The 17,226-nt window shown below is 39.2% G+C and overlaps 1 protein-coding gene across 2 annotated transcripts in view; it reads left to right on the plus strand.

The window, feature by feature from the left end:
* The window catches only part of LOC124519264 (cytochrome P450 3A12), a 34,312-nt gene extending 18,278 nt beyond the window's left edge, over positions 1-16,034 (plus strand). Inside the window, exons 8-14 of one of the 2 annotated variants that reach the window (XM_047089374.1) lie at positions 1,769-1,896; positions 2,962-3,028; positions 6,177-6,337; positions 7,726-7,952; positions 9,572-9,574; positions 10,387-10,549; positions 15,506-15,652. In XM_047089374.1, coding sequence (XP_046945330.1) covers positions 1,769-1,896; positions 2,962-3,028; positions 6,177-6,337; positions 7,726-7,952; positions 9,572-9,574; positions 10,387-10,549; positions 15,506-15,601 — 845 coding nt within the window. In that variant the 3' untranslated portion in view covers positions 15,602-15,652. Of the gene's footprint in view, positions 1-1,768; positions 1,897-2,961; positions 3,029-6,176; positions 6,338-7,725; positions 7,953-9,571; positions 9,575-10,386; positions 10,550-15,505 lie in introns of both variants that reach the window. The other variant, XM_047089375.1, reaches the window with a different exon arrangement.
* The last annotated feature ends 1,192 nt before the right edge of the window (positions 16,035-17,226 follow it).

The raw sequence follows: 17,226 nt of genomic DNA on the forward strand, positions 1-17,226 counted from the left end.
TGTTCTGAATATATCCATTAAGTCCATCTATTCCACTGTGTCATTGAAAGCCACACTGTGTCATTTTTCCTTGTTGATTTTCTGTTTTGATGATCTGTCCATTGTTGTAACTAGGGTATTGAAGTCCCCTACTATTATGGTATTATTATCAATGAGTTTCTTTATGTTTCTGATTAATTAGTTATATATTTGGGTGCTTTCACATTTGGAGCATACATGTTTACAATTGTTAGGTCTTCTTGGTGGATAGTTCCCTTAATTATGATATAATGCCCTTCTTCATCTCTTGCTACAGTCTATATTTTAAAGTCTAGATTGTCTGATGTAAGTATGGCTACTCAGGCTTTCTTTTGTCAACCATTAGCACGATAGTTGGTTCTCCATCCCCTTGCTTTCAATATGAAGATCACTTTAGGTCTAAAGTAGGTCTCTTGTAAACAGCATATAGATGGGTCTTATTTTCTTATACATTCTGTTACCCTTTGTCTTCTGATTGGAGCATTGAGTCCACTGACGTTTAGAGTGAGTACTGAAAGATATGAATTTATTGCCATTATGATGCTTGTAGAGTTGGAGTTTCTGGTGGTGTTAATTATATTTATATATATATATTATATATATATTCTATAATAATAAATATAAATATAAATATATATTATATAATATAATATATATATTATATATTATATATAACCCTATATATAATATATAATATATATAATATATAATATATATAATACATATATTATATATTATATATATTATATATAATATATATAACCCTATATAATATATGTATAATATATTTACATATATTATATGTATTATATGTATAATATATATTATATGTATAATATATATTATATATTATATGTATAATATATATTATATATAATATATATAACCCTATATATTATATATATAATATGTAATATATATAATATATATAATATATTTATATTATAATTATATTAATGTTTATTTATTTATTTTTGAGAGACATAGAGACAGAATGCAAGTGGGGGAGGGGCAGAGAGAGAGGGAGACACAGAATCCAAAGCCGGTTCCAGGCTCTGAGCTGTCAGCACAGAGCCTGATGCTGGTTCGAACTCATTAACTATGAGATCATGACCTGAACTGAAGCCAACACTTAAACTACTGAGCCACCCAGGCACCCCCTCCAAGTAATTCTTAATTGCCTTTTTGATTTCTTCTTTGAACCATTGGTTATATAAGAGTATAATGTTTAATTTCCACATATTTTATTTGTGGGTTTCCCAATGTTGTTTATGTTCTCAATTTCTAATTTTATTTCATTGTCGTTGAAGGGCATACTGTGTATTATTTGCATCCTGACAACAGTTTCTTAAACATCATGATTAATTATGAGATTGACGCGCTGCCTACTGCGCTAAGGAGGCAGGTACATCATGATTAATTAAAGTAGCATATTATGGTCTGGTTTATACAAAGAGGTTCTAGTCTAAAAATAAAAGCTAAGATATCCAGGGATGTAATTCTGTTGCTTTGGTCACTCCAAACCTGTGGAAGTAGACACTGATCTCACTGCTGTAGTGGTGGTCCTCATGTGTGACGTGCCCTGGCTCAGCCATTGGTTTGAAATTTCCAATAAAGGCCATAAGGGAATGACTCCTGGTTTCAATGACTCCTGGTGTCTTTTACTCCTCTGATTAGAAGAGCAAATTATAATTGCTCCAGGTAAATTTTGCATTTTCACTGTGCTTTCCATTGTTCTTTTTCCTTACAGTACTCTTCCCATTCCTTACCCCAATTTTTGAACTATTAAATATCTGGATGTTTCCAAAAAAAGTTATTGATTTTTTCACAAAATCTATAAAAAGGATGAAGGAAAGTCGCCTCAAAGATAAACAAAAGGTAAATCCAGTGGTGGTTACATGTGGATGTTCACTTTTTATCTTTTATTGAGTTGTGTACATCTCATGTGTGTACTTCTATGCATGTTTTTATGGTAGGTAGAGCACTGTAGGGTTTAGAGCAGGAGAGTTCTAACATTTTAGAATTAAAAAGGTGGAAATTAAGGAAGGAGATAAGAAAATGAGTCAGAGAAAGAATGTTTAAAATTTAATAATAAGCATGGCAACTAGTATGTCACTGCACAAAATTTGGTGAGAGAAAAACTACCACTTCACTTCAATAAATTGTCGAAGCATAAAAATTACTGCGTAAAAATAATTTTCTGTATTGTAATTTTTCCAGATCTTGCATTGGCAAAGAATGCCTTCAATTCTAAGCCTCTTGTTTTACACATTCTCTAGTGGAATGTCCTGTTAGGCACTTGGTGGAGTATAGTCTGTGTTAAACTTGAGCTTGCCATTGTCTGGAGTGGGCAGGAGTCTTCTCTGGGCACTAAGGCTGCAAGATGGCTAAGCCAGTTTTGCCTCATGAGGCCTGGTGGCCAGAAAAGAATGTGTGCTGCACAGGGAGACAGGGCTGGGTACCCCAGGATGTCACTGAAGATTGTGCAGAGTTCTGAGAGGGTGGGGCACTGGAAGATGCTGACACACAGCTGCTCATTGACACTGCAGGGGTCAGGGGATTGATCTTTGTGACCATTCGTTAAGAATTAAGGCCAGAGTTAAAAAGGACTGGAATCATGGACTTTCTCTTGAGCAAGCAGGCATGGCAAGAGAGGGAGCAGGCAATTCTTTGGCCAGGAAGCTGTAGTCAAAAGCCAGAAAAGCTGAAGGCAAGAACCAAAAAGCAGTGAAACACAGTAGCTGGATTCCTGTCAGGGAAGCATCCTGTTCTCCAAGTTTGTACCTGGATGTTTTTGTTTAGTGATGACTCTGACAAAACTAGTGAGACCTTTGTGCATAAAGGGGCCATATTCTCAAGAAAGAAGTTAAGTCCTGAACCCCTGACTTAATTCTGACTTCACAAGTGACTTTTTGTCATTGAAACTTCTCTTTCTGCTTCCAGCACCGAGTGGATTTGCTCCAGCTGATGATTAACTGCCAGAATTCCAAAGAAACAGACACCCATAAAGGTAAGCAAGGAGAGTTTCAGAGAACCAGTGATGGTAGACTCAGAGGCAGCGGTGGTTCTGAGATGTGCAGGAAGGTTTTTAGCAAGTGGAATTCTGCAAATTGAAGAACAACACATGTTTAGATAGAAACGGAGCAGAAGCACTGTTTTCAGAAGCCCACAGTCTCAGGTTTGTTCAGAGCCTGTTGGCAATGATAGACTAAGAAGTCAGTTGTCTGCCACAGGGGAGCTTGTTTCCAATGTGAATCCTGTGGCTTACTCCAGACCCACTGAATCAGAACCTCTGTCTGGAAGTTCACATCAAGGCTTCATCACACCAGGAGGCACATGGCCCCATTGTTGGTGACCTTCACTTGGGACACCTGGTTAAAGTTGTGTTCACTGGCATAACATACTTGTAAAGTTTTATTTTTCCCTTCATAATTAATAAATAACTGGTGCAGGAAACCTTTGCAACTGTGTAAATACTGTGGGGTTTTTTTCAAAGTTTAACTTATTACCTATCTTGTCCATGGATGGCATTTGACTGAAACCATTAATACCATGATGGTTTCAGGATGGTGAATTTCTAAATACATCCTTTCTTCTATATTTATGAGTTAATGTTCCATTGTTAGGGAGCTATTAATCTCTCATGAATTAATTTATTTATATATGTCAGTATGATCTCATATATAACTAAATCTCTTACATCATTTTTATTTAGATCCTCAATTCTCTCACATTTGTCATCTGGAAGGCCTTTCAAGTGGGCTTCTGTGTATTATTTTTATTCTTTCTTCTTTTTAAGGCTTTCAATAGAGTTTATTTTTTATAGCAGTTTTAGGTTCACTAAAATTGAGTGAAAAACAGAGATTTCCCATATTCCTGTGCTCTACCTACAGTCAGCCTCCCACATTATCAAAATCCCTCACAATGTGGTGTGTGTGTGTATAATATTTATTGTGTGTATATATTTATTACAATCAATGTCCCTACAATGACACATTATTGCCACCCCAAATCCTTGGTTTACATTACAGTTCACTCTTGGTGTTGTCCATTCTATAGGTTTTAACAAATGTATAATGATGTCTATTCACCTTTACAGTATTCTGTATCCTTTTCCCATATCATTTTCTGAGAATTTCCTTGCATTCTGGTGTGAGACATTCCAGGTTTATGTTTTGTTTCCCCTGATGAGTGTTGGAATCAGCCATTTCTCCATGAATCTGTTTCCTATTAGTGAGAAATGGTATTTAGAAATACAAATCTGGGATCTAGGAGTGTTCATTGCTACTAGGGTTTCTTTGCTTCTATTTTCTCTCAGAAGACCAAGATAAGAACATGAAATATATTTATACAGGAGTGTTAAATGTAAGTATGTCTATATCTATCCATAACCATTGATGTAATTATGTTCTATATATCTGAAAGAAAAAAGGAGTCTTGATTTGTAGTTGTTTCTATGACAGAAATATTCCCATTGTGTTTAATTTCAAGCTATCTCTGGTTTGACAAAAATCTCACAAAATTCTTGAATATTTAGCCATAGATTTTGGAGAAAAAGGATGGTTTATTCCATCATACCACAAAAAAATATATCCTATATCTATTTCTATCATCTATCTATCATCTATCTAATATATATGTGTGTGTGTGTGTGTGTGTGTGTGTGTGTATACCTATTCTATTATGTCTATCTATCTAGTCCTACTGCTTTCTGTGATGAAGGAAATATTCTATATATTCCCAGTTCAGTACAGAACTACTATACACATGTGGTTATTGAGAACTTGACATGTGGCTAGAGTCACTGAAGAACTGAATTTTATATTGTATTTAGTTAATTAAGATTTAAGTATAAATAGTCACATCTGGCAAGTAGCTACTGTATTTGAAAGCACAACTCTAAACTTTGATTATCGTGGGGTTCATGGTAATTGAGGGGAAGAATTTGATAGTTGAATTTATCCACAGTAGCATCATAGAAAGTATGACTGGGAAATCAGAACTCTGTAGACCTTTCTTATACTCGTTTTGTATTGCTCTTAGTTGTGAGTTATCTATTTGTGGCAGGTACCACGTTAATTTCAGTGCTCTAAGTATCTAATGGTCTTAACACAGTGCTGATCAAAGAAATTAAAGCCTGACCATGCTGAGTTTCTGCCAGGAGAAAATCAAAAGGGAGGCCAACATATATTCAGAGTGGGACCATTTTCTCAGGAAGGTTACAATCAGGCCATGAGTGAATAAGCATTGCTAATTCCACTTACTGGATTCTGTTTATATTTCATGCTAGCCATTGTCCTTCTATCGATCATTGTTTCTCTTGCTGTTTTAATGTGGTTGATTAGGCTAGCATCAGACACTACCCTTCTAGCTTTTTGTCTGTGTTGTAGTTTCTGTATATATCTGAGATCATCCACTTGAAGAATGTACCCCAGGTCTTCTATTAGCTGAGACCTCTCAAAGTTGTAATCCAGGCTTCTCAAACTAGGTTGTGTGCAAAACTCCCCACGTCTTGTGAAGCTCAAATGTTGATTTGACAGTTCTAGGGTGAGGTTTGAGATTCTATATTTATAATAAGCTCCCAGATGTTGCAACTGCTGCTGGTCCATGGACCACACTTTGAGTAGCAAGTTTATCTGTACCCCAACATTGTTCTCTTAAGTCTTCACTAGTATGTTAAGATGAAAGATCATTTAATTTTCCTGACTAGCCTTAGCATTGCAAACTCTCCCAAAAGAATTTACGCTGTATTTTAGCTGGAAGAATTTACATTTTCATGGGGAACAGTGCTATCTCATGTTACTTATGGCTGAATTACTTTTATGATTCTCCAGTGAACAAACTGATAGCACTGTGTACATTAGACAGAAATGTCATCTTATGAAACTACCCACCTGTGGTGGTGGGGAGGGTGGCATAACCAGAAACAGAAGGCTAAGAATAGTATATACCTTGGGAATAAACAGATCAAGATAACTTATGGCTCTTTCTGGCTCTGGAAGATAGGCATTAGAGTGGAAACCCTTCAGAGTTTGATTCCAAATTGCTTTTGTATTTTACTCCTGAGGGATTTGAGAGTTTCAGATGGATTTCTCATCATCTACTATGATGTTTTACATTTGCCTGGTGTAGCTAAAATGCATTTCCTCTCCTTTTAGCTCTGTCTGATCTAGAGCTTGTGGCCCAATCTATTATGCTTATTTTTGCTGGCTATGAGACCACAAGCACTTCTCTTTCCTTCCTTGTGTATGAATTGGCCACTCACCCTGATGTCCAGCAGAAACTGCAGGAGGAGATTGATGCGACTTTCCCCAATAAGGTGAGCAGGTCATACCTGCAAAGGGAATAAGGATGGGCTTGGATATGCCTCAGTAACAGATTAGCCCTCTGATCTAGTGGGTTTTCATAGCAAAGGTTCACTTTTAACTCACATTCCCATATCCAACATAGGTCTTAGTAGAGGATGGGAGTGAGTCTCTGCTCCATATAGGTACTTGGGAATACAGGGCATCGAGGCTCCACTTTTAATACCTGTATTAGTTGGAACTTCATGTTGGCTGTGGAACAAGAACTAGAGTTGTATACCTGCTTTTCAAATGTTTGGCCCTGAACTGACATACATCTCCTCAGTTCACAGTCCATTTGCAAGTTGTTTCCCATAGGTTCACATAGGCTGGGAAATATGGGGGTCTACACGGATATCGGATAAGTAGTGAGTGTCTCTACTACATGCCCTAAGAAGTGCCATCTCAAATTATCTCCATGCCACAAGGCAGGAAACTTAGCTATGGAGAGACAACATAACTTTCTTACACTATCACTAGTATTAAAGAAGCCAGGCTAGGAGCCAGGGTGCCTGTGTCCTGATTGAACTCTTAATCTCTCCAATGTTGGCTCTTAAATATAACACCAAGAGATAGGTATATATTGCCCATGCTGTCTCAGATCTCTTCCCAAACTGGAATTCCCTGTTTATGAAGAGACCTGGCCTCTGGGGCTGGAGTGGCTTATTTGGTGAATAGTGAAATCCTGAAGGGACAACTAGAAGACCCTTATAGTGGCAGAGAATGGGGCTGAGAGTAGGGCTCTTATCCCCTTTACAATGGACCCTACAACTGAAGTTGTTTGTCAACAATTGGTAGCATCCAATCCTACCTACCTCTTGCCATTTTGGGTTGAAAGGAACTGGTGTCTCCCCAAATTATTTATGGTTTTTATATAATATAGTGTCTCTCTCCACATATTGTATATATATTTGAAGAACTAGGAAGCAGGATATTTCCAGCAGAAAAGTTTATGTGGCTAGGGTATTTTTTTATGTTGCATGTTCTCCTTCCTTGGTACAGATGTGTCGCCTTATTTTGAAAGAAACAGTGACTTCAACATTTTTCACTTAAGAGTAAGGGTCATCATATATCAGTCAGCTTTGTTCACATGAGGAAAAAAACCACACATAGCTATGGGAAGGATTTCCTGTTTAGGAACAAGTCCTGTTTAGGGGAATGTCCCAATGTTCTCCCCTAGTCATTACTGTTGTATACATATCAGGGGCCATTGAGCAGGTCAAAGGACATGGTAGACATTGAAATAGTCTTTACCAAAATACATGTTTCTTAGGGATTCCTAACAGTTCAGTAGTATTGCATAGACTGAGTTGAATGTTGATTCCAAATCTCAATTTATCAAAATCTGTTTCTTTCCTTCTAGGCACCTCCCACTTATGATGCCCTTGTACAGATGGAGTATCTTGACATGGTGTTGAATGAAGCTCTCAGATTATATCCAATCATTGGTAGACTTGAGAGGGTCTGTAAGAGAGATGTGGAAATCAGTGGTGTGTTCATTCCCAAAGGGGCAGTGGTGATGGTGCCAACCTTTACTCTTCACCGGGACCTGGATCTCTGGCCAGAGCCTGAGGAATTCTGTCCTGAAAGGTATGGGGAACCCTGAAAAAGAGATCCCACCCTCATATAGGAAGATATTCTGATATTTCTTTGTATGGATAACAAATATCTGATTGTTCAGTTGTTTATTTCTATATCTTTTTATATTTAGAAGTATTTTTCTAACTATAAAATGATTATTGTCAAAATTTTACAGATTGTAGTTGAGAGAAAAAGAAACTTAATGTCATCATCAGTACAATATGTCAAGATTATTAATAATTATATGTTACATCTTTGTCGACATTTTCCATGCATATATAGATTACTTAAAGTTAGAATGGCATTATATTTTTTGACTACTTAATGTAACAGTAAACTATAATCAGTAAATTCTATGTGATTTGTGTTTATGATTATATGCATATATCATAATTGATTTAACCAATATCTTATTTAAGAAAATGGGACTCTTTTTTCTTTAAGTTTTTCTGTCCTCTCTAGCTCTATAAATTTACTCCCCACATCCTTACATTCCATGTTTATAAACCTTGGCCACCATTTCCACTAGCCCTACTGGGAAAGGAGAGTCTGTGGAGCTGAGAGTCCTCATCCCTGGCAAGAGGAGCAACCTCATGAGGATGGGGGCGTACACAAATCCTGTGATTTCTGTGGCTGCAGTCCTGTGCCAGCTCCCATCTCTCTTGTTATCTGGGGTTAGTCCAAAGCAAAGTCATCTGCTCTATAGCCATCTGAGACATCCTTCTTGAAGGGTCTTGAACTTTCTCTCTGGGAATCCAGAGCAGAGTCTGGCTTTGGGCACAGCTTGAATTCTGTAAAGAGCTGCTGCTTTCCTGTTTATTGTATTGGTGAGAAAAAAATTTGGAGTACATTTGTAGGGATCTAGACTTTTAGCTCTGACTCTAAGCTCCCTGATGGCAGGGTCCTTGTCTTGTTGCATGGTGTTCTAGTGCTAGCATTGTGTCTATACATACTACTTGCTGAAAGAAGTCAGAATCGACCAAGTTGTCTGTTTTCTGGACCAAGAGACCTGGTGGTTCCCACAAGCTCAGAAGTCCCCAGTGCTGTATTTTCTGAAACAGAAAACAGAGACTCCTGGTTCTTCTCTGTGATTCATTCAGCAATGAGAGGAAGTGCTTACCTCTGTGTGTCAAGGACTATGCCAGGCAGCACCAAGTCCACATATTAAAAATGTCTATTATGGAGAATTTTTGACACACACACAAGCATATTTTGTAGATGCATGTCTATGAAATACTCTTAATGCATTTATGTGTGCCCATCATCTGTCCAACACCACTAACCTGTATCAGTTGCCCCATCCACAGGCCATAACAATTCCTCACCTTATGCCCATATCTCTGTAAGACACACCACCTCATTCCAGAATGTTGTCCATTTTTTTAAAAAATGCTTGTTTATTTTTGAGAAAGAGAGCAGGAAGGGGGCATAGGGAGAGAAAGAGAGAATCCCAAGCAAGTCTGCACAGTCAGCAGAAAACCTGATGTGGGCTCGAACTCATGAACCCTGAGATCATAACTTGAGCCAAAATCAAGAGTTGAACGGTTAACTGACTGAGCCCCAAATATTTTGTCCATATTTGAACCCTTTTAAAAAATATCTACTGATGGGGCGCCTGGGTGGCGCAGTCGGTTAAGCGTCCGACTTCAGCCAGGTCACGATCTCGCGGTCCGTGAGTTCGAGCCCCGCGTCAGGCTCTGGGCTGATGGCTCAGAGCCTGGAGCCTGTTTCCGATGCTGTGTCTCCCTCTCTCTCTGCCCCTCCCCCGTTCATGCTCTGTCTCTCTCTGTCCCAAAAATAAATAAACGTTGAAAAAAAAATTTCTACTGATGATGTCATTATCACTTTCCGCAAATCTATATTTTTCCTTACTAGGAAGCCTCATGTAACAGACAGAGAAGAATTCAGTGATTACACTCTCTGTCAGTGTGATTATAGTGAGCAGCAGCGTGTGCTCATGTAAATCTTCTGACAGGCTGTTCTGTCGAAGTGGCTGGGGGGTCCTAGTGGGGAGGGGAGGGAAGAGAAGAGAAAAATCACAATGTAAATCACGGGAGACATTTCTTCTGCTTCCTTCTTGAGCATTTGACCACAGTAAGTCAATGGAGGTAGGAATCTACCTTTTCTTCAGTCAGGCTCATTTCCTGCTTGCCTTTCAGAGTGTGAACATCTCCCCACCCTGACTGTAATTCTAGTGTTTAAGATAACCCTTCCTTTTAACAACATTCACCTCATCTCCTCAATAAGACTGACCACTCCCACAGGGTAAGGGGAATGCAGAGAATCTGTAGCTTACAGTTGTCACCGCAGAATAAGCATGGCAGGATTTCAGTGACCAGCCCCCAAGAGTGTCCTGTGTAGTCCTGGTTGAGAACCCCACACATGTTGCTCTTGTGGTTTTTATGTTTCACTAACTTGTTTCCAACTTGATTTATGGAACCAGGTTCAACAAGAAGAACAAGGATAGTATAAATCCTTATATATACCTGCCTTTTGGAACTGGACCCCGAAACTGCATTGGCATGAGGTTCGCGATTATGAACATGAAACTTGCCCTTGTCAGAGTGCTGCAGAACTTCTCCTTCAAGCCTTGTAAAGAAACACAGGTCAGACAGAGAACTTTCTGCATAAAGAATGTTTTACTGGTTTTTTTTAAACTAAGAGATACAGAAAGGATGTGTGTGCGTGAACACCCATACACGTGTGTGTGTGTGTGTGTGTGTGTGTGTGTGTGTGTGTGTGTGTATAGGCTCCTTTGTCCTTAATTTGTTCTGCTGGTCATCTCTATTTGGATTCATCTGTGACTTTTAAGTTTCCTTCAGCTCTGAGTGCCACGTCTATGGGTTATTAACACTCAAACATAAGGGCCATCTAGAGTCAGTGCAGTTAGTGTGATATGATTATGCACAGACCTTTGAACTTGAGCAATGTGGTTTTTTTGTGCTATTTTATTTTTTATTATTTATTTATTTTAAAATTTACATCCAAGTTAGTTAGCATATAGTACAATGATTTCAGGAGTAGACTCCAGTGATTTACCCTTTATGTACATGCCCCCCCTAGTGCTTATCCCAACAAGTGTCTTCCTTAATGCCCCTTACCCATTTAGCCCATCCCCCCACCCACAACCCCTCCAGGAATTCTCAGTTTGTTCTCTATATTTAAGAATCTCTCATGTTTTGTCCCCTTCCCTGTTTTTATATTATTTTTGCTTCCCTTCCCTTATGTTAATCTGTTTTGTACCTTAAATTCCACATATGAATGAAGTCATATGTTATTTGCCTTTGTGTGACTAATTTTGCTTAGCATAATACCCAGAACTTGAGCAATGTTTTATTTATTTTTTTATTTTTATTTTCTGGTGAATAAATCTTTATTTTTTTTCTTTTTTTTTTCGATATATGAAATTTATTGTCAGATTGGTTTCCATACAACACCCAGTGCTCATCCCAAAAGGTGCCCTCCTCAATACCCATCACCCACCCTCCCCTCCCTCCCACCCCCCATCAACCCTCAGTTTGTTCTCAGGTTTTAAGAGTCTCTTATGCTTTGGCTCTCTCCCACTCTAACCTCTGTTTTTTTTTCCTTCCCCTCCCCCATGGGTTTCTGTTAAGTTTCTCAGGACCCACATAAAAGTGAAAACATATGGTATCTGTCTTTCTCTGTATGGCTTATTTCACTTAGCATCACACTCTCCAGTTCCATCCACATTGCTACAAAGGGCCATATTTCGTTCTTTCTCATTGTCATGTAGTATTCCATTGTGTATATAAACCACAATTTCTTTATCCATTCATCAGTTGATGGACATTTAGGCTCTTTCCACAATTTGGCTATTGTTGAGCGTGCTGCTATGAACATTGGGGTACAAGGGCCCCTATGCATCAGTACTCCTGTATCCCTTGGGTAAATTCCTAGCAGTGCTATTGCTGGGTCATAGGGTAGGTCTATTTTTAATTTTCTGAGGAACCTCCACACTGTTTTCCAGAGTGGCTACACCAATTTGCGTTCCCACCAACAGTGCAAGAGGGTTCCCATTTCTCCACATCCTCTCCAGCATCTATAGTCTCCTGATTTGTTCATTTTGGCCACTCTGACTGGCGTGAGGTGATATCTGAGTGTGGTTTTGATTTGTATTTCCCTGATAAGGAGCGACGTTGAGCATCTTTTCATGTGCCTGTTGGCCATCCGGATGTCTTCTTTAGAGAAGTGTCTATTCATGTTTTCTGCCCATTTCTTCACTGGGTTCTTTGTTTTTCGGGTGTGGAGTTTGGTGAGCTCTTTATAGATTTTGGATACTATTCCTTTGTCCAATATGTCATTTGCAAATATCTTTTCCCATTCCATTGGTTGCCTTTTAGTTTTGTTGACTGTTTCCTTTGCTGTGCAGAAGCTTTTTATCTTCATAAGGTCCCAGTAGTTCATTTTTGCTTTTAATTCCCTTGCCTTTGGGGATGCGTCAAGTAAGAAATTGCTACGACTGAGGTCAGAGAGGTCTTTTCCTGCTTTCTCCTCTAGGGTTTTGATGGTTTCCTGTCTCACATTCAGGTCCTTTATCCATTTTGAGTTTGTTTTTGTGAATGGTGTAAGAAAGTGGTCTAGTTTCATTCTTCTGCATGTTGCTATCCAGTTCTCCCAGCACCATTTGTTAAAGAGACTGTCTTTTTTCCATTAGATGTTCTTTCCTGCTTTGTCAAAGATTAGTTGGCCATACGTTGTGGGTCTAGTTCTGGGGTTTCTATTCTATTCCATTGGTCTATGTGTCTGTTTTTGTGCCAATACCATGCTGTCTTGATGATGACAGCTTTGTAGTAGAGGCTAAAGTCTGGGATTGTGATGCCTCCTGCTTTGGTCTTCTTCTTCAAAATTACTTTAGCTATTCGGGGCCTTTTGTGGTTCCATATGAATTTTAGGATTGCTTGCTCTAGTTTCGAGAAGAATGCTGGTGCAATTTTGATTGGGATTGCATTGAATGTGTAGATAGCTTTGGGTAGTATTGACATTTTGACAATATTTATTCTTCCAATCCATGAGCAGGGAATGTTTTTCCATTTATTTGTATCTTCTTCAATTTCCTTCATAAGCTTTTTATAGTTCTTAGCATACAGATCTTTTACATCTTTGGTCAGGTTTATTCCTAGGTATTTTATGCTTCTTGGTGCAATTGTGAATGGGATCAATTTCTTTATTTGTCTTCTGTTGCTTCATTGTTAGTGTATAAGAATGCAACTGATTTCTGTACATTGATTTTGTATCCTGCAACTTTGCTGAATTCATGTATCAGTTCTAGCAGACTTTTGGTAGAGTCTATCGGATTTTCCATGTATAATATCATGTCATCTGCAAAAAGCGAAAGCTTGACTTCATCTTTGCCAATTTTGATGCCTTTCATTTCCTTTTGTTGTCTGATTGCTGATGTTAGCACTTCCAACACTATGTTAAACAACAGCAGTGAGAGTGGACATCCCTGTCGTGTTCCTGATCTCAGGGAAAAATTGAGCAATGTTTTAAGCTTCTTTCAAGTCCACTGAAAGGAAGGGAACATGTAGTGCACAGTAATGATGTGCAGTGATGAACACAACATGACTTTTGAATGATGCTGTTCTCTACCACAACTTACAGATGCTCTCATAACTGTGGTTCACAACCCCTCCTTGTACATTGCAATAAGTAGGTTCTTTTCACAATCCAGATGCCCAGGCCAAATCAGAAATTCTAACATAATTCACCCAGAGTGGGCTTTAAAAGTACCCTCAATTAGTATCCAAAATCTATAAAGAGCTCACCAAACTCCACACCCGAAAAACAAATAACCCAGTGAAGAAATGGGCAGAAAACATGAATAGACACTTCTCTAAAGAAGACATCCGGATGGCCAACAGGCACATGAAAAGATGCTCAACGTCACTCCTTATCAGGGAAATACAAATCAAAACCACACTCAGATATCACCTCACGCCAGTCAGAGTGGCCAAAATGAACAAATCAGGAGACTATAGATGCTGGAGAGGATGTGGAGAAACGGGAACCCTCTTGCACTATTGGTGGGAGTGCAAACTGGTGCAGCAACTCTGGAAAACAGTGTGGAGGTTCCTCAGAAAATTAAAAATAGACCTACCCTATGACCCAGCAATAGCACTGCTAGGAATTTACCCAAGGGATACAGGAGTACTGATGCATAGGGGCCCTTGTACCCCAATGTTCATAGCAGCACGCTCAACAATAGCCAAATTGTGGAAAGAGCCTAAATGTCCATCAACTGATGAATGGATAAAGAAATTGTGGTTTATATACACAATGGAATACTACGTGGCAATGAGAAAAAATGAAATATGGCCTTTTGTAGCAACGTGGATGGAACTGGAGAGTGTGATGCTAAGTGAAATAAGCCATACAGAGAAAGACAGATACCATATGGTTTCACTCTTATGTGGATCCTGAGAAACTTAACAGGAACCCATGGGGGAGGGGAAGGAAAAAAAAAACAGAGGTTAGAGTGGGAGAGAGCCAAAGCATAAGAGACTCTTAAAACCTGAGAACAAACTGAGGGTTGATGGGGGGTGGGAGGGAGGGGAGGGTGGGTGATGGGTATTGAGGAGGGCACCTTTTGGGATGAGCACTGGGTGTTGTATGGAAACCAATTTGACAATAAATTTCATATATTGAAAAAAATAAAAAAAAATAAAAGTGCCCTCATTGATTCTCATGTGCAAGTGAGGTTGAGAATCAATGGTGGGGGGCGCCTGGGTGGCGCAGTCGGTTAAGCGTCTGACTTCAGCCAGGTCACGATCTCGCGGTCCGGGAGTTCGAGCCCTGCGTCGGGCTCTGGGCTGATGGCTCGGAGCCTGGAGCCTGTTTCCGATTCTGTGTCTCCCTCTCTCTCTGCCCCTCCCCCGTTCATGCTCTGTCTCTCTCTGTCCCAAAAATAAATAAATGTTGAAAAAAAAAAAAGAGAGAGAATCAATGGTGGGAAGCAAGTCTGCCAGATGTGAAGGACTCCCATGGTCCAGACCATCCTGGCTACTTGGCACCACATTCCATGAGCCCTGCCCCAGTCAAGCTTTGCTCCATTTATAGGCAATGGGGCCATCATGAATGTATATTCCTACTGGGAGAAGCAATAGGATATTTAGCATTGAGGATGGCCATACAATAAAATGTGTAATATCCATTCAGGATGGTCTTGCAAACTCAACATACACAAAATTAACTGTATCACTTTTCAAATGGTTGCCATAATGGCTAAGAACCTGTTTTAAGTTTAAATGCTCATCCTTTTACTTAAAATTTAAATCAAAAAAGAACACAAAACAACATGAGTTTGTGTCCAGCCTGGTACAGAATAGACACTTAATAGACATTCTTTTGAGTGAATGATGGATGAATGTTTCCATACTCTGGTCTTGACAGCTTACAAAGTTTAAGGAATATGAGATATATTAATATAAAAGTAGTATTTATATGTTTAAACTCTTACTCTCCTTCATGTATCTTGCCTGCTTTGCTTCTATTGTCAGTAGGGCTTCATTTGTTGGTTTTCATATGATTTTTAACTTTTGCAGATCCCACTGAAATTAAACGCTCTAAGTATTATTCAACCAGAAAAACCCATTGTTCTCAAGGTTGAGCTGAGAGATGGGAGTGTGAATGGAGCTTGACTTTCCCTAAGGACTTCCCCTTTGTTCTTCAAGAACCTGTGTCCCACAATACCAGAGGCCTCCATTTACTTTGTGAGTACAACCCTGAAATGAAGATGGGCTTCATGAAGTGCCTGTGTTGGATGACTAGGGATTCCATAGCTTTCTCAGTCTCTGTGTGGAGCATTATATCTTGTGGAGAGTAAAGGAGGTGACTAATAAGTGCCAGACACGTAGACTCAGCCTATCTGGCTCCCATAGACCACCCCCAGTTATACCATCTACTTCCCTAAGCACTGATCAAGAATAAAAATTTCTCAACAATTTTATCAATAAACTTTCATGAAACAAGAATTTTTGTAGTAGTTGTTGTAGTGACATATCACATGTCTCATTTTCAATATTCTATATTAAGTATGACACTGATCATGTCAATAAACATCTCTTTACAAAAGTATTAACTGATACCTTCTTGCACATACAGAGGGAATTGTACAACTGATGCGTGAAAGCCAGTGACTGAATGTTTTTCACCATCACAATCACTGAGTGGGTGGGATTGTTTAGAACTCCAACATAATATGTTAAGATAGGTGAGAGTCGATCGATCCACTGTGACTTTACCCACTGCTCATAAGGTATATTGAAAGTATCATAATTTAGTTCTGTTTTTAGAGCACATGTTTTTTATAGCATTCAATTGAGGTAGTTAGTATTATTATTAGTTTTATTTTAATGTTTTTATCTCATCTGCCCTGATGTTCTGTTAGACAGGGAACATATTTTCTCTTCGTGTTCCAGCCTCAGTTCTCAAATGTCCTGACACAATGAACATTGAACAAGAGTTGGTTGATTGGTTAGTTGATTGGACAGAAAAGCTAAAAGTATTTGTCCATTTCAGTTGGTATCAGAAACTACACAGGATTCTGCTTTTCCTTCCCTCCACACCCCACCCTTCTTTCCCTTCTCCACTCTCTTTTTTTTTTAAAGTTCATTTATTTATATTGAGAGAGAGAGAACATATGCACAGGGGAGGGAGGGAGGGAGGGAGAGAGAGAGAGAGAGAGAGAGAGAGAGAGAGAGAGAGAGAGAATCCCAATCAGGCTCCAAGCTGTCAGTTCAGAGCCTGACACGGGGATTGATCTCACAAACCATGAGATCATGACCTGAGCCAAAATCAGGAGCTGGATGCTTAACTGACTGAGCCACCCAGTAGCCCCTCCCTCCTCTCTCTTCTCTTCCATTGCCTGTCCTTCCTGGATAACTCAGTCCTAAAGCCAATAGGTGAAGGACAGCCAGATTGGCAGCCACACATTGGGCATCAGGGACAGAGAATGGAGGCACAGTGACTCCAAGACAGAGACAGAATAGCATAGGGAGGATGTCCACATGAAGAAGCAGCCTGCCATGAGTGTGGAAACCCAAGCTCAGTGAGAATGGTGTCCACACAGAGGGATAGCCTAGTCCAAAGCCAGAGCCTAAATATGGTGTGGACAACCCAAGTAATGTGAGGGGGGTATCCGTGAGTGTTAGGGATGGAATGGCTATTAGTTACATAAAGGGGAATTGATTAAGGGAGTAAATATATTAAGGATAAATAGAAGCCAGGTTTCTTACTGTTGGAGAAGAGAGTCACTGATGAAAAG

The sequence above is a fragment of the Lynx rufus genome, unplaced genomic scaffold (genome assembly GCF_022079265.1).
Source record: "Lynx rufus isolate CCGP_SWC_20201006 ecotype Redwood Valley unplaced genomic scaffold, mLynRuf1.p SCAF_27, whole genome shotgun sequence".
Taxonomy (NCBI): Eukaryota; Metazoa; Chordata; class Mammalia; order Carnivora; family Felidae; genus Lynx; species Lynx rufus.